General features: G+C 44.6%; 1 protein-coding gene across 7 annotated transcripts in view; it reads right to left on the minus strand.

The window, feature by feature from the left end:
* The window catches only part of utrn (utrophin), a 116,177-nt gene that overhangs the window by 60,058 nt on the left and 33,421 nt on the right, over positions 1-22,698 (minus strand). For 5 of the 7 annotated variants that reach the window (XM_058055994.1, XM_058055990.1, XM_058055989.1 and 2 more), the window contains 19 exons: positions 21,895-22,065; positions 21,221-21,277; positions 21,006-21,140; positions 20,567-20,704; positions 20,412-20,495; positions 20,165-20,338; positions 19,900-20,072; positions 18,652-18,802; positions 17,841-18,016; positions 17,414-17,549; positions 16,842-16,991; positions 16,423-16,575; positions 16,247-16,348; positions 15,939-16,059; positions 15,212-15,429; positions 14,622-14,739; positions 14,345-14,550; positions 13,670-13,824; positions 12,993-13,182 (listed from right to left, as the gene is read on the minus strand). In XM_058055994.1, coding sequence (XP_057911977.1) covers positions 12,993-13,182; positions 13,670-13,824; positions 14,345-14,550; positions 14,622-14,739; positions 15,212-15,429; positions 15,939-16,059; positions 16,247-16,348; positions 16,423-16,575; positions 16,842-16,991; positions 17,414-17,549; positions 17,841-18,016; positions 18,652-18,802; positions 19,900-20,072; positions 20,165-20,338; positions 20,412-20,495; positions 20,567-20,704; positions 21,006-21,140; positions 21,221-21,277; positions 21,895-22,065 — 2,808 coding nt within the window. Of the gene's footprint in view, positions 1-10,534; positions 11,553-12,992; positions 13,183-13,669; positions 13,825-14,344; positions 14,551-14,621; positions 14,740-15,211; positions 15,430-15,938; positions 16,060-16,246; positions 16,349-16,422; positions 16,576-16,841; positions 16,992-17,413; positions 17,550-17,840; positions 18,017-18,651; positions 18,803-19,899; positions 20,073-20,164; positions 20,339-20,411; positions 20,496-20,566; positions 20,705-21,005; positions 21,141-21,220; positions 21,278-21,894; positions 22,066-22,698 lie in introns of those variants that run through there. The other 2 variants (XM_058055995.1, XM_058055996.1) reach the window with 2 other exon arrangements.

Genomic DNA, 22,698 nt, shown 5'->3' on the forward strand with positions numbered 1-22,698 from the left:
GCAACACGGCGCATAAGCGCTTCAAACAAGTGGGCCAAAAATCCATCAAGAGCCATCCAATCAACAGCAACAAAAGGACCGTGGCGGGAAGGTAGCTGGCCTTAGGGGAGTGAATAATATACTCACTCTATTCCACCTATTTCTAGAACATCAGCAGTTTTCTGTCATTCATTCTGGGAATAAATCTTGCAATTTTTTACGTTGGATGGACCAAAAGCCTAAAATTTCTTAAAGCAGGAAGGTCAGCTTTTGAGCTTTTTTTTAACTCCAGATGCCAGATACAATTACGCTAATGCACAACACGTCACAGCTTCATCATAACTGAAGCATAGCAGCACCGGAGATGATGGTCTGAGTGGCAATTTCAAGGGTCAAGAGTAATGTGTCTTTCCTCCCTGTATTGGCAGTCGCCTCCTTTTTAAAGCCTGACTGACATTTGTCATAAAGAAGGACAATTTATAATAAAGGGTGGCCTCCAACTGCCTTTGCACTTTTACAGTTATCCCTCATTTATCGCGGTGAAGTGGTTCCCGACCCCACCTCAATATTAATGAATGGAATATTTTCCTACTGTGAGCATCCATACGTTTGCATGCGCTTTAAATGCTAGCCGGGTTTGGGAATCATTGTACATTCTTGCTTAATGGCGGACATTTTTCAACCAATCTTGCTTCGATTTTACACAACTGACCCCGAAAAGGTGTGCACCAACTTAACTTTTATGGCACCATTAACAAGAGCTGTATTTAAAAGACTCGTGAACTATCAGCATCCAGCAGCTTTATCTACCTCTGCATGCATTTGAAAATGCTACACAAAAACAAGTTGAATTGTATTCTGCACCCACCACAAGACAAGAGGTTAGCTCAGCTGGTCTTGGTGTGGTCATCCTTGCCCCCCGCTTTGGGTTACAAGACCAAAATGGTGCCAGATAGTGGCAGTGGCATCTCTTTATCTGTGATCAGTGTGTGAGTGTATGTGTGTATGTGTAGCGGAGATACGGATGACATTTCTTATTCCTTCATCATTCTTTTCATTTCCTCTTGCCTGTCTGCGCAGCATGCTGGCCGGCGGGCCTTGAGTGACACTGTCATGGCAACCAGCATAAGCATGATAGTATTGTAACATAAACACAATAACACACACACTTGCTGCACAGTCATCTTCATACAGTATGTTTTTATTTATTTCTAAACACAAAAACCACCACAGCAGAGAGGCAGAGGTGAAGACAATGGGAAGGTTAACAAGAGCAAGGACGGAGCTTGCATTGACCTGTCAATCATTTAGTCTCGCAAGGTACTGTCTGAGGAGGCAGGGCCAAAAATGAGCTATAAATAGAACAGGATAGAATAAAGAGAGGACACATTATACAGCATCTTCAGCATTCTATCTCTGTAGGGCACTGAAGCTCTCTTTGAGTGATTAGCAGTAATTAATAGCCTCTCTCCGGCTATGAAAAACATCAATGCAAACTTCAAATCTTGATGAATTGCTGCAAAAGACGACAAACCAGAGGGCCAACAATTCCACACTTACATCAAGAATTAGTGTTATTTGTAAACAACCCTTATCGCTACGTCTATTTTGACACGTTTGACCCACAAAAGGCAAGCAGAGTGTGAGAGAGCGCTATTGGCAACATCAAATTAGAGTGGTAACCTATTTTAGTATATGGAGCTTTTAAAAAAAAAAAAGGGTTAGGAGACCAAACAGGAAGTGCAAATTTCATAAGCACCCTTTGGTCCTTGCATGGAGAACCAGAGAATCGATCGGGAGGAACCACCTCACATAGCCTAGCAAGGTGCGCTGTATTCGGGCACATGTTCCAAGTAGCTTGGCAAACATTTCTGCACTTTTGACATGGGTGGATGGTCGGGTTTTTGCCCCTCGTGGCAGAGCACTTGGTACGCTCACACACACAGTACAGGTAATGTAAAATCTATCTTTAATATTATGGGATTTATCCGTATGATGTCACAATTCCCTCATATCGATCCCCTAAAAAAATAATGTTTCAAAGGGTGGCGCTACAATACTAAGAGTCAGAGCTTTTCTTCCTGTCACTCACGTGCAAGTTAGCAAACAACGTTACCGTGCTACGTTGATTATGAAAACCGTTTTTATTAGCCAATGGGTCTTCTCTGAAATCCGCCCGGCAACAAGGGAAGCCCGCTCTGTGGTCTGATGGACGTGTTACAATAAACCATCTACGACAATGGGAACATTGACAATGGAAGAGAAATTCTAACAATAAAAAAATGCTGACTACGGTCGTTTTCCTGGTATGTCGCCTTCTTAAATGATCGGTGCTGCACCATTTCCTGTAACAACGCCACAGTAGCTTTCGCCACACGCACCCGCACCAAAAGGTAATTGCTTTTTAATTAAACCCCCACTGCTAATCCTGATGATATTTAACACACTGAGAATTAGTGACTGTGGCCCAGGCCATGTCCGCACAAACAGCATCACTTGTTTGTAGAACTGCACTAAATCTGCGTGGGTTTCCCGCTGCTGATGCTTACTTAACACGAGCACAAACTACTAAAGTTCACAGTACAATTCTGAGCAAAAAAAAAAAATCAGCAATCCCTCCCGTCGCAATGAGACTCCACTGGCCAGCTGTTCCCTGCTGAGGATTACAGACTATATATAACCTGCTTTATCTTTAATCTGCTGTCACAGAGCCACAGAACACATTTGCCATGAAATGTACCTCCAAATAAACGGCGTGCAGAGGGCAGTATTCAACAACCACAGAACCACCCGTACTTCTTTCAGGAGGTACGTCTCTGTTTAAACTCATTTGGTCTTAGTTTGGGACACTGACAAGTCAAAAAGGATCACTTTTTTGTGTTTTGCTTGATTGTAAAATATGTTGAGTTATGTTACTTGTGGGTCCAGCCAAAATGGCGTCTTATTGGAGGGCAGCGGGGTGTGCGGGGACTGCTGAGGTGCTGGGCACTCGGTGGGTGCACTCAGGGGCTAGGGGGGCCAGGTGGGTTGGCTGGCAGGGTTGGTGGTGTGCTTCGGCAATGTCCTGGGGTTTTGATGGGGTGTCCGATGTTCCCACTCTTCTTTTGTTGTTTTGTCTTATGTAAGATTCTGTGATTATATGTGTGGGAAAAAAATCACATATTGAATTGGTAACTGCTATGGCGTGGAGAAGGGGTAGGATTTAATAAGCTTTGCTTCTTCCTGCTCCTTTTCAGACATGTGTAGTAATGAGGTGTGTGCACGCACGCACACACATATATATATACATATATATAGAAATAGATATAGTAATTCATACATTCATTCATTTTCTACCGCTTTTTCCTCACGGGGGTCGCGGGGGTGCTGGAGCCTATCCCAGCTGTCTTTGGGCGAGAGGCGGGGTACACCCTGGACTAGTCGCCAGCCAATCACAGGGCAAATATAGACAAACAACCATTCACACTCACTTCACTTCATACCTATGGACAATTTGGAGTGGCCAATTGACCTAGCATGTTTTTGGAATGTTTTCCATGTTTTTGGAAACCGGAGTACCCGGAGAAATCCCACGCATGCACGGGGAGAACATGCAAACTCCACACAGAGATGGCCGAGGGTGGAATTGAACCCTGGTCTCCTACCTGTGAGGTCTGCGCGCTAACCAATAGACCGCCATGCCGCCCTAGTAATATCTCGTAAATATATATATATCGTGTATTGTGTTGTAAGTGTATATGTGAGAAAGAATAATGTAACATAGTATGCATGTCTTAAATAAATTAAGAAGAAGAAGAATGTCAGGGATATCCAATGTTTTATATTGCAGCTGGACAACCGAGCATGCCTTGCAGGCATTTGGGGGGAAAAAAATTCAAGTTACATGCTATGTTTAGTGCTTAGTTGTTGATTGATGTGAAGCGTTAACTTGCTGTGGAGGTTTCCGTTTTGTGGCACTGTGACCAAGTATGTCATTCTGCTTGATGCCTCCTATTTAAATCAATGTGACCCGTGAGTCATAAAATTCACCCTGATCTTTGACAGTTGTGTGCGACTTCAGAGGTAGTTGTCCTGAATTTCTTTTGGTCAAATGATGTGACGTCTGAGGGGGTGTTTAGAGACGCCACTGCATCCTTTGTTAGCTTTATTTTAGTTCCCCATGCGGAAGCATCTATTCAGACAGCTCCATGTCTGGAAAGTAATCATTGTAAGCTCTTAAAAGCACATCATCCATAATTAACATGACGATTTAAACATTCAAAAGTGCCAACGTGGAAGCAAAGACTGCATGCACCCTGTGACTGTGACTCAGCATCATTTACGCATGTACCCCCGTCAGTCACTTGTCCTTAAAAACAGACATTCATTGTCACATCAACAATAGAAATCGCTTTTATGTCGCACGCCGGTGTCGACCCTGCATGGGTCGCCTTGTTCGCTTTGGTACACTGCGTAGCAAGGCGGCCATGGAGCGGGGGGTGTTGAGAACAGACTGAAGGTCAAAGAGATTTCACGCTGGCAAAGGAAATTAGTGACTCTCTGCAGGTCACTGTGACTTTCTCACTGTGGAACGAGAGAGTGTGGCTGTCTGGTGCTAAGAGTGATTGGTGAACTTTTCAAACAGATACGACACCACGTAAAACTTGGGCACAGCCAACATCGGTTGTCAAACCAAACAGTTTTAAGTTAAAATTGATGTTGTCTTACTAGATTACTAGATCTAGATTGTCTTTATTACATTCATTGCTTGAACTGCGGCAGCTGTTGAACTCTGATGAAAAAAAAACAAAAAACGAGTGGCTTTGGAAACACAGTGTAGGCAGGATTGCAAGGTTTATGGTGTGTCTTTTGGTGTAAATATCCCATGTTCCAATATAGGCAAGTGCGGTATCAATATCACTAAGAATGTACCAACACACTAAAATAAAATAATGACATCTTGGTATCGATAATATAAATTTTTGGTATCGCCCAACTTGTTAGCTCCATGAGATACAATATTAAAAATCAAAATGCATACGTGTGTGATTTTCTCTCCTTCAACTTATAGCACTTATCACAATGTTATACGAGCATCATCAAGCTCTTCCCACTTTTCAAGTCCCCCCACCCCCCCCAGCAACAAACTGCTGTCTCACTCTTTGGCCGTGGGATTCTGACTCTACTTGCTTTGCGGCATCATAAAGTCTATGGGGCGATAAACCACACAGGCATTAGCAGCCCGAGCTTACCGCTGTGTGGTATACCAGGTCGGCCCTGAAAGCGGTTAATGGAAGAGGCTGCACAACAAAAATCCATGTGCTTTAGTGCACAGAAGAACAAAGCCAGGCATTAGTGGCTAAATAGCTGCGTGGTGGCCCGGCTTGTGTGTGATGTGGAGCAAGGAAGGAAACACACAGGGGGCGGGGGGGCTTTATGCACTTGCTATTTGCATGTAATGACATTCAGTTTAAAGCCGTGTTTACTGCTTTATTTGATCACAAAGTGACAGTTAGTCCGTGTTGAAAGGTCAATATCTGCATTCAGTGCCAGTTAGGGAAGGGAACTTGGACACACTTAAACGACAAGTATTTTTAAAGCTGAAGAACATTGACAGGCATATCACTTATTAGGTCTTAACTGTGGACATTACAAGCGATGGGATAAGGTAACTTAAGCATTTTTGTCCTGAAACATAGAATTGGGAGCTCATTCATTCATTCATTTTCTACCGCTTTTTCCTCACGAGGGTCGCGGGGGGTGCCGGAGCCCATCCCAGCCGTCTTTGGGCGAGAGGCGGGGTACACCCTGGACATAGACAAACAACCATTCACACTCACATTCATACCTATGGTAGTCACCAATTAACCTAGCATGTTTTTGGAATGTGGGAGAAAACCCACACATGCACGGGGAGAACATGCAAACTCCACACAGAGATAGCCGAGGGTGGAATTGAACCCTGGTCTCCTAGCTGTGAGGTCTGCGTGCTAACCACTAGACCGCCGTGCCGCCAGAATTGGGAGCTCATCTCCTCCCAAATACCACCATGAACCATGATGCATTTATAAAGCTGCTAGCAAATATTCCTGACTCATCACTCAAGTGTATTGCGCTTTGGTCGGTCCATTTGTGCATCCAAGTGTTTAGGAGTTGAAGCGAGGACAGAAGTGCATTGTGGGTAGGAGTCATGTTACACGGGAGGCACCAGAGCTGCTGTTAAGAGCTAATAACCCAAAGGATCTCTTTTTGGAGCTGAAGGACGGAGAGGTGAGACAGCTCGTGACTGACTCACCTTGCCCTGCGGTGGTAGCAGCAGTACAGAGCTAGATGGGGCATGATGCCTCCAGGACAAAGCACCAGCCAGACAAACAGCGGAATAGGCAAAATGTGGCTTCACGCCGCTTTTAGTAACGTGAGTGCACACAGCTTGGGCTGGTGGAGTAATGAGAGTAGGAGGACACTCCTCAGGAGAGAGAGGGAGGGAGGGAGGGAAAGAGGGAGGGAGAGAGGGCCCTTCAGCCAATTTTCAGCAACACGGCAGTGATCAAACACACACACACACACACACAGATAAAACTAGCCACCGGGCACCTGCTATAAACAAACCAGGCGTGCCCATCTTCAAGTCGCCAATAAACTCTTCCTGACACAAACATGGAGGCAAAACTAGCGTGCTTACAAGGCCACAGGCAGGTGAAAAACAGCCACAAAGTGATAAACTCAACCTCACAGTTAACACTCACAACGGACAAGATAAATCCCATTTTTGATAGGACATTTGAAGTGTCAATGCTCTGCCACTGTATTCTGTAGCAGTTACAGATACAATACAGTAATGCGCAATAAAAAGTTTGATGACAAACCATTGTCAACTACTAAATGAGTTGCAAAAAAAATGCAGGGTGGAAAATGATTGAAGTGAAGTTCCCTATGCTGGAAAAATTAGCGTACCAGTACATCTGCATCCATACAAGGGTCAACTCACTGGGCTATTTTCTTACACAAGAATCATAATTTAGTGTATACAGTCGGCTTGTGAAGGTTAGCTTTGAACCCCACGCTCCAACTGTCGTTGACTTTAAACAGGATTGTTGCAATATTAATATTAACATGCAATGCATTTTGAACTAGAAAACAACCCAAAATAGTTGTAGCTATTAGTGAAACTATGCCAGGTGGTAAATGAATGGAGTGAGGTTCCCAAGGCTGTCAAAATTAGCGCTTCAGGGCATTTAGACCAACGCAACTGTTAGCTTGCTAGGCTAATTTCACACGCTCAATCATATTTTGTATTGTTAGGTCATGCATTTGAATTACCTCTGAGCCTCACCCTCTTCTGTGTTTCTGTATATTTTTAGTGTGATTAAACAAGGCAGACAGCCATAGAAATCGAAACATGCAATGCATTTTGAACTAGAAAACAACAAAAATAGTTGTAGCTATTAGTGAAACTATGCCAGGTGGTAAATGAATGGAGTGAGGTTCCCAAGGCTGTAAAAGTTAGCGCTTCTGGGCATTTAGACCAACACAATTGTTAGCTTGCTAGGCTAATTTGACATGCTCAATCATATTTTGTATTGTTAGGTCGTGCATTTGAGTTAGCTCTGAGCTTCTGGTGCCACTGTTTTATTTGAAATTTGCCGGGTTTATTTGAAATTCATTCAGACATTGTGCTGATGGTCACACCGTTGAGTAATATAGGAACACGGTGGGCCCAGAAGGAACATTTTATGATGGCCAAACTCCCCCTAATAGCACAGCACCCATTAAGCACAACCGATTTGGAACAGGCAAAGATGGAGATGAGAACTATTTACATGCCAAATCATGGATGGAGGTCTAAAAATAGAGCACACTAAAATGCTTCTGGTTTTTGAAAGGAGAACCTTTTCAAGGAAACACTACAAATGAGCATGAAGAAAAGAAAAAAAAACACACTGTGATGTCACGCCAGGTAAATTATTATGAAGAATATCAAACACGAGCAGCATCCCAAACAATAACCTCGCCCAAGAGGCTCAGCCTGACCAAATCCATCATGGAGAAGTCAGCATTCCAGTCCGGAGGCTGGACAACAAGCGGCCCGGGGGAGGACAGCGACAAGTCTGGCATGAGTGACTTTCTCCAGGGAAGGCTGGACGAGACTGGAGCGACTGTTGCAACCCAGGGGGCGCTAATAGAGTGTGGAGTGACTGATGGCTCCCGGCGGCTATCACATCCATCCCAACAGGTATTACCTGCCTCTGAAAAAGATGAATGACTAGATTGCTAGTCATTGTTTCTGCACAGTACAGCGGTACCTCGGTTGTTGTTATTGAGTCCTTACGTACATGAAAACCAGAACGTACATAAGCGAGGCAATGTAAATCCAATTCATCCATTCCAGACACTCCAAAATATTAAGGAAAAATACATAACCAACACACATAACCAATGCGGAGGCAGTGTGATTCCTCGCTTGCACCACTGTGTGTGCACTCACGAGCGGCCCCGCCTCCACCCACTGAGACTAAAGTACTGACAGGAGGGTTCAGCCACTCGCTATAGCAGTGCTAATCAATTATTTTCTGTCCCATCCAAGGGACTATTTTTTTCCCGCACCCCGCCAATTTCAAATATTAGAGAAACTGATAATATTTATTCATTTATCTGTACCATAAAGACTGAACTTGAAACTGAAACCAGAAGAGTGCTTACAGAGAGCTTACAGCATATTCAAGAGTCAAAATGCATGTTGAGTACTATAAATTTGTACATGTTGGCAGGTCTGCATTAAAATAATAAAGTATTTATTTATTGCGTGGTTAATTTATTTATTCAATTATTGTGACAGAATATGACTTCAAATTACCTGCACAGTCACTCAACCTTTAATGATGGCCACTGTTTGACCCTGGAACAGATTATTTCGACTCTTCACTATTCCTATGAGAATCGGATGCATGCATTTTTAATAAATAAATATTCTTCTAACCAGACTGGGTGCAAATTGTTCACAATGTTGTCATACCATGGCCTAACAACATCAATAAATAGCCACAGATTTGATTCCCTTGTGTATGGAACCTAAATGGAATGGGCATGTAAATCCAAAAATCCATACATAAGGCTCAACACGAGCGCAAACATGCTAAGATAGGTTAACATTAAACCAAAAAGGCCTGAGCACTGAGGAGTGATGGATTTATGGATTAAGACTGGCTTAGGCTGAACCATCACATGTTGCTTTGATTGAAGCTGGCAAGCCATCAGAAACTGTTGCCATGCATTTTCTCTCTCTCTTTTTCTCTATCGCTCAGTATCTCTCAGCCCCGCCTCATGGAGAAAGCCCCGCCCTCTCTGGATGGCTTAAAGCCTTCATGATGAAAATGCCAAAGCAGCTAAGGAGGCCACGGCGTCATAAACTGTCATCAAAAAGCACAGTTTCCGAATTTGAGTTATCTAACTCATCGATTTTTTTTAATATTATTGTTTATCCTTTAACTAAAAAGTGAGGGCAAGTCGAAGTAGAAAGAACTGTGCTAGTTGGAAAGCAAAACAATGTTGAGTTGGAAAGTTACTGTCCACTGCCATCATGCCACTTATTTACAGCAAAACATAAAAAAACAAACAAAAAACCCTATTGTATACTCAATAACTTGAAAAAGAATGAAAATAAATGTCATGGATCAATCAAAAACAAACTGTGAAATAAGATCCCTTATTCATAAATCAAATATTTACATTACTAGAGCGTAGACAAGCTTTTCATATTTCATATATTAGCACCCTCTTGACATTAAATAACATCTCTATAGTCACCTTTACACTCATATTACTCATTATAGTAAACATAATAAGAGAAAACAAGCCATTTAAGACATAAATAAGACTTGTGCAAGTTGCTATAAATGTGGAAGTGACGTCAGCAGGTTAAGAGTTGACTTTTAGCTTGCCGTGGGGATTAGGGATTTTTCTGCCTGTTGCGAGATGATTGAAATCTGTAATAAAGACCCTGTTTTGGTGCTTGTGTGTCTCATGGAACATTACAGGAACATTACTGACACCTAGTGACCACTGGATAATTTTCTATGCCTTATATTTGTATTTTAATGCTACATTTGCGGGTAGAGACAACTTGAGAGTCCCTGATTTAAATGAACAGATTCTGCCAAAAAGAAGAATACATGGGAGAGGCTCCACTGATAAACGATGCAAATGAAACTAAAAGGACTTTATATCGACTTTCTGGGCATTATTGAACAGCAAGGGGCGCTAACAGTACTTAAAATGGACTTTGCTAGACTAACAATGCAATAGCAGGGAAAGGCGGACCACTCCAAATTCTGCAAGCCCCCTCTTTGCTCATTTTCAACCTCCTTTAACCTTGTACATTAATGCCCTATCATTAATTGCACAGACAGAGAAGGTGGAGGATTTAATAAGCTACGCAAGTGTAACTTTGTTAAGCAAGTTCAAAACAAACTAAACCATTAGCATGTACAAACTTGCAGGTCGAGACAACACAACGCTGATGAAGATGACCAAAGTTTCAGCCAAAATCAAAACTCTCCATCCTCTCACACACACATACCTTACAGAGTTTCTGGTACCGCGGCGAGGAGATGGCCATCCTCTGGAGCCTGTGTAGGAAGACCACCACTTTCTGGAGGGAGGTCCGGACCATGGCCATCATCTTAGGACTGCTACAGCAGCCTGGTGCTGGTCCGCATGTTCTATCACTGCCCTATAGCCCCGCTCATATTGTTCTCCCTCTCCCTAAAAAGCCTGCCGAACGGGAGACCTGAGCCGAGCGCAACGGGAGTGCACTCACACACATGCAGGGATGGTACACACTCGGTCACATGAGCATGCCTTTGCTTTTAATCACACACGCACAGCGAGCGCTCTCTCTGTCTCTCTTTCTCTCCCTCACACACACACACACAATGATGCAGGCGGTCAGACCACTCACTTTCTCCTCCACGCGGACATTCACAAGCTCCGAGAATCACACTAATCAGCCGCGACAGCGCCCTGCTGAGGTCAAAGGCATCAACGACAGAGAAGGGAACAAGTGAGGAAGTAAAGAAAGGCGAAAAGTGCCACCAAGGAAGGCACGAGTTGGACGAGGCTCTTTTGCTGCCACGATATAGGAAAGGGAGTGCTGACAAAGAGAGACGTGAGAGCAGGTAGCGCCTCGGCGAGAGGATGCCATTGTGCACCCAACAGATCAATAGAGACAAAGATGGAGAGAGAGAGGCTGAGTAATAACACACATTATAAACACACATACACATACGCAGAAAGAAGGAGGAGTCAGTGGGAAGCTTCCTGGAAGCAAAGTCTCCCACTGGGGTTCTGCCTCCGTGGCTGTCAGAGCGCTCCCATGTGAAGCTGCAAACTTCTCTTTGATAAACGCCATGTTAAAAAAATCACAGATGTCACCAAGAGGACAAACGGTAGAGAAGGAAAAAGTTGTAATGTGAAGGAAATAAAAGGCAAAAAAGCTGAAATATTACAAGAATAGAAAAATCTCTACAGGTAATATCACAAGCATAAAGTCATCATTCCACCCTCGGCCATCTCTGTGTGGAGTTTGCATGTTCTCCCCGTGCATGCGTGGGTTTTTTTCGGGTATTCCAGCTTCCTCCCATATTCCAAAAACATGCTAGGTTAATTGGCAACTCCAAATTGTCCATAGGTATGAATGTGAGTGTGAATGGTTGTTTGTCTATATGTGCCCTGTGACTGGCTGGCCACCCTTGTGAGGATAAGCGGTAAGCGGTAGAAAATGAATGAATGCTACTAAAATGACATTTTTCCTCACAATATTATGGCTTTTTGAATGAATTAATGAATGAATAAAGACATCATTTAAAAATGCCAATGTTACAAGAAGAATATTGCAATGGTAGTCAAAAAGTCAAAAAGGTTGGAATATTAAGGGAATAAAGTGGCATTTTTTTTGTCATTTTTATCAATAAAGATGTCTTATCAGTAAAGATGTTTATGAAGGAGGGAGGGATTTTCCACATCATCCACAATCCATATGCGAGACATACGTCTTGTCTTCCCCTTTATTATGCATTCCAAAGAGAGAATGCACATGAAGGGAAGCAACTATTCTGCTAACTTCTACTAACTACTAACTTCTATTTTGCCACTTGCATGTGACTTAAAGCGGGCTGAACGGTGGTCTAGTGGTTAGCGTACAGGCCTCACAGCTAGAAGACCGGAGTTCAATTCCCCCCTCAGCATGTTCTCCCCGTGCGCATTTGTGGGTTTCCTCCCACATTCCAAAAACATGCTAGGTTAATTGGCGACTACAAATTGTACAAAGGTATGAATGTGATTGTGAATGGTTGTTTGTCTATATGTGCCCTGTGATTGGCCAGCCACCAGTCCAGGGTGTACACCACCTCTCGCCAGAAGACAGCTGGGATAGGCTCCAGCACCCCCGCGACCCTCGTGATGATAAGCGGTAGAAAATGAATGAATGAATGAATGTTTCCTATGAGGCACATTTGCTTCAAAATGTTGTGTCTATCAGTAGAGAAGCTAAAACTCAGCTGTCATGTCCCTCCGACTATTCATTTCTTTTCATCCAGTGGCGCCCCCTGCCAGGTCATAAACACATCACGTCTTATTCTGTGAGAATTTCACAAAATGTGGTCAAAACACCAAGCTACTTTTCCATTTCACTAAATTACTTTTCCCACTTGGACACCATCCATCAATCACAACTGTGGCAGAGACAGAAGGACAGACCATGCGGCTTTAATTGAGACGAACGGGAGTCGATATGTCAGGGCTTCGAGTGGAGATCCACCTTACGTGGATACATACTAAGCCCACACACACATATATGACATATTGAGGTTGCTGAGAATCAATGAGCTAGACACGTGTCCAGACGCTCTCAACACGCTCCCTAATTGACACGTTTTAACCAGCAACACACATGTGGATGCACGCTAGCCCTAATGGAGGCCGACATGGAGATAATAGCTTCCACTTGGACACACACACACACATCATTCTTCTCTTACCTCTAGCTGTCGTCTGAGCTCTTTCACGCCGGCGGAATCCTGCGACAGATCCTCTCTCTGGGAGGCGTCGGCCAGCACGTTGACAGTGGTCTCCGCCTCCTGAAGCCACTTGAGGAAGGCCTCCAGCTCCCTGAGGGACACCTGAAGGTTCTTCAGCTCAGCATCCAAGTGGTTATGGCGGTCATTTGCCCTGCACAACATCACACATCAAGTATTTCAGAAATATTGTTCATTATAGGGCGGCACGGCGGTCTTGTGGTTAGCGCGCAGACCTCACAGCTAGGAGACCAGGGTTCAATTCCACCCTCGGCCATCTCTGTGTGGAGTTTGCATGTTCTCCCCGTGAATGCGTGGGTTTTCTCCGGGTACTCCGGTTTCCTCCCACATTCCAAAAACATGCTAGGTTAATTGGCCACTCCAAATTGTCCATAGGTATGAATGTGAGTGTGAATGGTTGTTTGTCTATATGTGCCCTGTGATTGGCTGGCTACCAGTCCAGGGTGTACCCCGCCTCACGCCCAAAGACAGCTGGGATAGGCTCCAGCACCCCCCGCGACCCTCGTGAGGAAAATTGGTAGAAAATGAATGAATGAATGAATGCTCATTATAGTATATTGCATTTACTTTAAAGTAATCTATGTACAGCTTGTATAGCAGTATAGCTGTGGCATTGAGACCTGTTATTGATGCTGTTCCAGGCGGCGTTGTGCACGTCGGTGACCTCTTTGACCCTCCTGGTGTCGTCTGTCGGATACTGGTGTAAAAGGTGGTTGGACAGCTCGTTGAAAGCCGCCACTGCAGCCTGGCCGCGACTCAGCTCAAGCAGGAAGGCCTGTGTTGACAATAACAGGATGAGAAGCGTGATGTGGCTTGTTTGTTTTCATGCTGCGTGCAATGAGACCAACTAGAACAAGCCTATGACCTAACATGGTAATGAATGTCAGGTAATAGTTAGACACTCCAAACATTATTCAAGAGGAGACCAGATTATTCGACTTACGTATTAACATCTCATGCATATGCGACCCCCCTTGGGTTAACCCCAGTCTGTTAAAATGTGCAATTAGTCATCATTAAAAGGCAACAAATGGAGATGTTGGGATTCCGTTGCCCTCAGTTGCCCTCTAGCGTTCATCCCCCGCAATGCGTCAGCCGAGGCACAGTTTGTCATCATCTCACATTAACGCTGACGGCTGATGTGGGGGCACCCTTGCTATTAAGCTTTAAAAAGATACTGTACTGCAGAGAAGTGAGTCAGAATTGTTAATTCAAGTTCAGAATGTTAAGGAGCTAAGATTAACGTCCTCAGGAGGAGGATTGGTATGAGGTGTGGTGATGTTGCGGTCACTGACCTTGCTGTCAGACAGTTGTTTAGTCAGAGGGTCTGCAGACTGCTGGAGCAGGCTGTGGAACCATCCTTCCTTGTGTCCAATCACAGCCTGCACCTCCCTTCTCTGGCCCTCCCACTGGTCGCTGTGGCCAATCATGTTGTCCAGCTGCTGGAGTCGCGCCTCCACGCCGTGCTGAGTGTTGTCCCACTGGCTTCGCACCCTCTCCACTGGAGGGAAGAGGTACAGTACATTGCCGTGGAAATGCATCACCATCCACCGTCACTTACGAAGCACGTACATTTCTCCGTTATGGACGTGCGCACATCCAGGTTAGACGTCTTGTTCTTGATGTTCTGCGCCAGGGTGAAGATGTCTTCCAGTTGAGGGTGACGCTGCTCCAGGTCGCTTTTTGTTACCTGGGAAATAAAAACATAAGTGTCAAACTCAAACTACCGTACAGTCGTACCGCTCACGTTTTTTTTTAATTAATGAATTAAGAAATAATTGCTTTTTTGTGAGTTAACTATGGCCTATTATTAATCTATAGAGTCATTAGTTATTAGATTGTAACCTGCGCAATGTGGTGCAAAATAATGAGTAAAAAGGTGACTATAGGGGTGTTATTTCATGTGTACAGGGCTCTAAAAGTGATAACCAGGTTTTCCTACACCAACTACAAAAATATTCAGTTTATTAATAGTGGACTGGGAAAAAATGATTTTCCAAAATGTTGAAAAAGATGTGTGTCCCCTCAGGTCAGAATGGTACACTTCGAAGTAGCTATAATGTTATATCTAAACAGCTAAATAGATGGATACGTTATAGATCTCCAAGAGAAACGAATGTATGGAGAGCAACAATAAGCCCTTGCAAGGTTGCTGTTGTCACCTGAAGGCGTCCCATAGTGGTCCTGATCTCCTCTGTGTCCCCCACAGTGACGATGTTGGACTTGAGCATCTGGGTAATGAGGACCAGCCAGTCTGCCAATTCCGTAGCCGTCTCGTTGAGGTCGGTGGGGGCCACAGACTCCGGTGTATGTGGGGTCTGGTGGTGTGGGTCCTCGCTCACCAGGCTGGCCATCTGGACGGCGGAGGGCACCGTAGACACTGCCAGGTAAAACGATGTTGACATATCGGAGAACATATTTAGTTGTGATGAATATTAAAGCTGGGTGTGCTGTTCACACAGCAAAACATGATGAACGAGGCTCATTTCTGCATGCATTTTTCATGTTTGGAATGAAACCAGGAATGGCAATTTTGAATTTGAATAAAATATGTCTCCTAAGTGCTTACAACTACTGAATTTATATGTTTTTTGCATCGTGCTGATGATCCATGAGACTTTACAAAGCAGTTCGGATGCCCCTGTGGTTGTAAAATTAAGGATTTCAGCATAATCTAAAATTGAATTTGAAGATTCCATTCTTCGCAATATCAAAGTGCATGCAGTTTAATAATTAAGATGCCACTTGTTTTTGCACTGTTAAAATATGACTTAAATGTATCATGATGAGCACAGTTTGACCCCGGAACAGATTATTCCAGTATATGTGCTATTTTCAATGGGAAAATGTGTTTGTAATTGAATTTGAGTTGATTGAAATTATTTTTACCAAGTTGCTGACGCTGGACAACAGTTTGCCGCTGCGTCCATGGCGAAACATGCACTTGGAGAGTCTCCCTCAGTCGACCGTCGAGAACTTTCCAGTCGGCCGCCAGCTGCTCCACCTTACTCTGCATGCATCGGAAGCACAGAGGCCATGAAACATTCACAGGGTGAGACGAGGCGACAGTGTTTAATAAAACAGCCAATTAAGCTTCAATCAGTTCCGGGAAAGAAAATGACCAGGCGCGGCAGTAATATTGTGTAATTACACAGTGTTCTGCGTTTTAGGAGAGCTTATTGAATAAATCATGTAACCTTTTCATGGGGAGACAGCTGCTGTCGGCGCTGTAGCTCAATGGAGTGGGCCAACAGGTCTTCCAAGTCTGATTTTCTGTCTTTCATGGAGATTTCCAAAGCCTACAACACAACGACAAACACATTACAGCCTCAGGGTATTGTAGTAAGGCTTCATTTGGAATACATGGAGTTACCTGGGCTTGACCAGGACTCAGGCCCCTGTTGGCGATGGTCTGGTGCGTGATGACCACCCAGTCGGTCAATCTGTTCATTTTGTCCTTGAAGTGTGCATGACTCTGCAGGTTGGCCTCCACTTGCCCCACTTGGTCTAACAACTCATGGGTGACCTGCAGGGACCATGATGATCCATGACAGGAAGAAGGGTTTGTCCGTAAACGTATATGCTCTAATCATAGCTGACCAGAGGGGCGTTAATTAAAAATATCAAAAGCTATTCTACGTATATAAAATGTTAATAATGATTTGGAATGCATGAGAAAGTGGAAAAGGCAACAAAAGATACATGACACTTGCATTGGATTTCATTAGCTTACGCAAGTGTACTTAATGTTATGGCCTGGTAGTGTCTATGTATACACTATAGCCGTCCCACCTTGCTCCAGTTGAGGTTGATGGCTCTAAGCTTGCCGACGTGCTGCTCTCTGCTCTGTGGGCTCACGCTGGGACTGGCGAGGATCTGAGGGGCATGTTTGTTCACCCAGCCCAGATGTTCATTGTGTGCATCCATCTCCACAGCTAAAGCCTGCAGGGGAACACACTTCACTCATTTGTCTTGCTAAACACTATTGAGTGGAGGAAAGTGTAACAAAAATCAAGTGCAAGGTAATCAAGGTGAATGGAGGAAGTAGGGAATTATCAGGTAGCAATGAGGGCTGAAAAGATACAAATATATAGAGTATTTTTTAGATAGATGGGGGTGTCATTCACTCTTCCAGTCATTGTTCTGCCAACCAAATCAGGGTTAAAGAGAAATAAATGTACATAATGACACATACAATGAAAGAAAGCGCTCCCATTATAACACGTTGAGGAACAATTGGGCAAAGATGTGTACAAATAAAGGCCTCCTCTCGAACAAACACCTCCAAATAAGCACCTGCTACCCTCTGCAGTTGAGTAACTAGAGTGTAATTGAAGTAAATATACTATTTATCGTGATCCTACCTTGAGTTCTTTGAGGTTTTGGTCCGTGGAGGTGACAGGAAGTGTGCCGAGGGCGTCTTCCGCCTGCCGCAGCCATAAAGCCAAATCATCGCTTCTTCTCAACAGGTCCGTCAGGGCCGGATCCCCTCCAGCCAGTCTAGACGTACACACACACACACACACATATTATTTACCAAGATTGGGATCTCCATTTCCCCCAGGTTGCAGGCGTAATCCTCAAATTTACATTTAAATTACCGCTAGGAACTAATTGATAAGGAAACAAAGAGGATGGGGAGGAAGTGCTGACCTCAGTGCTGTTCAACATTCTCAAGCCCAAACTTTTAATAATATATCCAGGCATGCAAATGACGGCGCTGCTAAAAGTAGATATCGCTACCATCTCACTTATTTCCGTTTAGCTCATTTGTAAGGTTGCCATGGATACCTGCGCTGCCGGTCCAAAACCTGGCGGTTGACAGCCCTCCATCGCTGATTTAGAGTGTGGAGCTTCTCTTCCAGGAGAGGCCCGTCAGGGGAGGACAACTGGCCGATGATGCGCTCTCCGGTGCGGGTTAGTCCGGTTAGGACGGGCTGGTGGCTGGATAGGCCTTCCTCTAGCTCCTATTACAAGGAATCAAGCATCAATAACACAGACAGAGAAGGCCTTTAGTTCAAATCCAATGCTTGTTCAGAAAGCCTCTATTTGAGAAGGAGATAGCAAATCAAGTTGTGTAATTCGACCACAGATTAACACTTGATAAGGTACGAGAGGGATTTGTACGTCCGTTCAAGGTTGAGGCAGCAAATTGGTGTCCTTTCATCCCCCTCATTTGCTCTTACCAACCTAACTCTACAATGCCCTTCTTTGCTTCCCTTGTTCAGCATTACAACATTAAATGTATAGTTTTTTAGTAGATGCAATATACAAGCTTGGGCTATTCTCCGCCTGGGCATCTCTGTGTGGAGTTTGCATGCGCCCTGTGCGCCCGTGGGTTTTCTAAGGGTACTCCAGTTTCCTCACACAGCCCCAAAACATGCTTGATAGGTTAATTATCCATAAGTATGAATATGAGTGTGAATGGTTGTTTGTCTGTATGTGCCTTGTGATTGGCTGGCAACCAGTCCAGGGTGTACCCCGCCTCTCGCCCCAGTGAGGATGGATATACAAGCATCCTCCCACCAGAGGGTGGAAATAGACATAGATTTATCATCCAGCTATTAATAACACCAAAATATCATTGTCACATTCCACTGACCGCTTGGTGGCGCCGTGCAGAGTCCAGGTCCAACTGTCCCTCGGCTCCAACGCCCTCGGAGAGCAACCTCTCTGTGTCGGCCAGCCACTGGCTGAGGTCGTTCATGTCGCAGTGGAACTGCCTCCATTCCTCCACAGCCCGGTCGAAGCTCCTGCAGGGCGTCGACGATACTTTACTTCTTTGTTTTAATGAAACTACAGAACCACATGGAAATGGCACAACACAACGGAGCACTTATAGGGAGGAGAAATGCCCTTGTTACTAAATAAATCAACCTGGTCCGGGAGGCTAATTAGTTCGACTGACAAACTGGAGGGGGAAAAAATTAGCTTTATATTGCAACGGTCCACATGAGGGCGATTCCCTGCAGCAGAGCAATGATCTGTTAGGAGAGGAAAGGAAATGAGTTTGGATGGGTCATTTTATCAAATATACAACTATTGTTTTCCTTAATGATGCCCAGAGGACCTTGGGATTGCAGAGGTTACAAACAGACCTCACAAAAGTGAGTAAGCCCCTCACATTACAGCGATAGCATCTTCTCAAGGGACAATACTATAGAAATGAAAGTTGGATGATGAAACTTTAGAGTAGTCAGCGTACAGCTTGTATTACTAGCCACTGGAAATCAAATGGAGAGCTATTTTGTCTAAATAGCTGGCAACACAAGTGAAGATTGCATCCACCACTTCCATGTAGTCATGGTTTAGGGCTGTATGAGTGCTGCCATCACTGAGGAGATGCGGTTCCTTGGGGGGGAGGGAACGTTTCATGTGCACAATGACGGGGCCACCAATCCTGTACTGCCAAAGCAGCCCCCCCACACAGCAAGGGACACGGTCCAATGCCTTTTCCAAGTCCACAAAGCACATGTAGACCAGTTAGGCAAACTGACATGTACGCTCCAGTACCCTTGCTAGGGTGTAGAGCTGGGTTGTATTGTGGAGTGGTTTATGCAGCTCAACCTGCCTTGCACAGCGGTACGCCTGAGCGTGGCTGATACTTGACCTTTGTTGACTGCTTGCATGAAACTACCCAATATATGCATGATGCAAAAGGTGCTGGGAACATGGAGGTAGGTTGGACTAAAGTCTAAACAGTACATATAAAAAACGTCATGTGCAATTCCCATGATGCCTCCAGTAATTCTAGTAGCAATGCCATAGCTCACGGTCCTTCTGGCTGCTCTGTTCTCATAAATAACAGTTTTTAGCATGTTACGTTTAAATGGCGGTTTGGTGTTCTCACCCTTTGCGCTGGTTGTACATGCGGTTGAGACGGTCCCACTCTGCGTTGAGCTGCGTGACACCGTCTTCCACCTGAGAGACGTCCGCAGGCAAAGCATCCAGGATGACATCGGGATGCCGCTCATGGATGCCGGTGACCTGCTCACTGAGAAGCTCCAGGTTTTCGCCAATGTTCTACGAAAGAGAGATGACGAGCTCGACTAGTTCTGCAGAGTAACATTTCATGATTACAAACATAAAAACTCCAACTAATTAGTTGGACCGACCCTGAGTGTGTCCTCCTGGCTGGAGAAGTCTTCGTAGAGCCCCCCGCTGAGCTCGGAGGAATTGAGCAGCAACTCGTTGTCGGCCATGGCCAGCAGTACTTTGTTGATGTCCAGCAGGTAGCCTGATGGGCTCTGGGAGGGTGTGCGGCTGCATTCCACTGCACAATGCATGTCCTTGCACCGCGCAAAAACAAACATAAAACAATTGAACCAAACCCGAAAAGAGAAGTCACCAAAGCGAGCTCACCTCTGGTGGGTTCTCTTTTATTTGCTGTGTGATCATGTGAGACGACTCTGCTTCTAGATGCCTGCTTCTCAGCACCCTCAACTCCTAAAACACACAAAGCTTTAAGAGCAAATTGCAACAGCTCACAAAACTGCAGTCTCTCTTGGATATCTAACCCTGTGAGCAGAGTACTGGTTCTGGAGCCGAAGCAGCAGGAGCCTCAATTCCTCCCTCTGGACCTCGTCTGACGTTTGCTGCAGCAGATCTTCTCCTCTTCTCAGCAGGTCTTCTACACTGGCTTTCTCCTCATCCATCTGGTGCACAGACGAAAGGTTGAACAAGGAGCCCGAGAGACGACACCCGAGAGCAACAGTATAGCTGCAACAAAGTGATCTACTTTTCTTTTCAAACAGACTAAAAGGCTTCCTGGCTGGGACATTGACCTTGCTTGGGATTGGCTACAGTAGTGTGATTGGCGTCATAAACATTGATAACGCAGGCTGAATTCCAGACTTCTTAGGCCTTGGATGGTCAAATCGTAGCAGGACTTATCACGGGAGTGAAACAGCTTTCATAAAACATCCGAAAGCAGGAACTCCAACCTCGTACATGTACCTTGTCATCATCGGGGATGTTTGCAGGGTCCTGGTGGTCCAGTTGCAGAGTCCTGAGTGTGTCCTGGAGCTCGGTCTGGAACATGTGCACCTCACTGGGAAGCAGACCATCAGCAGTCTCCAAGTTATGAAAAACCTGGTGAGGAAAAATCATCACTTTATTCATTTAATTGTACTTTTTTTTTAAGCATGAAGTGTAGTGAGTGGATCTTTTACCTGCTGGGACACTTCCTGGTTCACATCAACGCCTCTTGACACCAAATTGCTCATCATCTGCAGTTGAAACACACAAATAAGACAAAATGTAATAATGGTAATTGCCTTTAAACAATATTTCATCGAAGGAAAATGTAATTTTAATCACATTTCTGCAAAGTTGTTTGCATTGGTATAACTATTTCTAATAACATGTCTGTAATATAAAAATAAAGACATTAAAACCACATGACACCAGTGGTTTGACAAAAACAATAACTAATAAAGTACAGTACAGTTTGTTTTCTGAAACAAATTATTTCCATTATTCTGTAGGTTTTTATTGACAGTGACAGGAAACAGAACTGGAGGTAGTAGAGATGAGGATGCTGAGGTTCTCGTTGGGAGTGACCAGGATGGATAGGATCAGGAACGAGTACATCAGAGGGACATTACATGCCAGAGGCCTTGGAGATAAAGTGAGAGAGGCCAGACTGAGATAGTTTGGACATGTGGTAGAAGGATGCTGCCGGTAGGAGACGTAGAGGAAGACCAAAGAGGAGGTTTATGACTGTAGTGAAGGAGGAATGAGGGTAGTTGGTGTAAGAGAGACAGATGCAGAAGACAGGGTTGGATGGAGGAGATGGATTTGCTGTGGTGACCCCTGAAAGGAAAAGCCGAAAGAGGAATCGGACCTTGGCTGTTTTGATGTGCTGCGACACTTTGTCAAAGTTGCAGTTCAGCTCGTCCAGTTTGGGCTCCACTACATCCCGGCAGGCCGGCCCCCTGCTGGTCATCAGGATGACACCCTGGTCCCTCACGTTGTCCACACGCAGAGCGATGTCCTCCAGCTCCTCCAGCATGTTCTGATCAACCAGGCACAGACAACAGTCAGGGGTCTCATTATGTATTTGTCTAAGGGGCTGCTGGTGAGCAGCGTTGCCTTGGAGGGTTTATCTCAACAAGGTCGGCAGCTGTGATAATTAAATGGAGACCTTCAGTTGGCACAACACAGGAAGAGGTTGGACCAGAATACATCACCATTATGTATTCCTTACAGTGGTGTTGGTATCGTGTCATCTATAAGCGGTGAGTTTTCCACCTGAAGTCAAAACAAGCTGTCGGCCATGTTGACGGCGAGACCCAAAGAGCGGAACCAACATCACAGCCTAATTGCGATACGGTCCTCTTGTTTTGAATTAATTGCTTAACACATCTAAGTTCAGGAGGCTACAAAAAGAGCATGAAAAACATCTGCCCTCTTTTTAATGAATGCTCTTGTAACACCAGTTTTAAAACAAGAACACTCATTAAGAGAATTTAAGAACACTTATTAAGAGAATTAATAACAGTTATAAAGTCCTTCAATACTAACAGCTACTAAACGCTTGCCAAATAGTGAGCCCACCCCTGTTTTAGAAGCATTAGAACTACATGTGGGCTCACTTTTTGACTTGTGGGGTTTTCTATGTATAGATGGTCTTACTCACGGTGCAACA

The sequence above is a fragment of the Doryrhamphus excisus genome, chromosome 19, assembly GCF_030265055.1.
Source record: "Doryrhamphus excisus isolate RoL2022-K1 chromosome 19, RoL_Dexc_1.0, whole genome shotgun sequence".
Taxonomy (NCBI): domain Eukaryota; kingdom Metazoa; phylum Chordata; class Actinopteri; order Syngnathiformes; family Syngnathidae; genus Doryrhamphus; species Doryrhamphus excisus.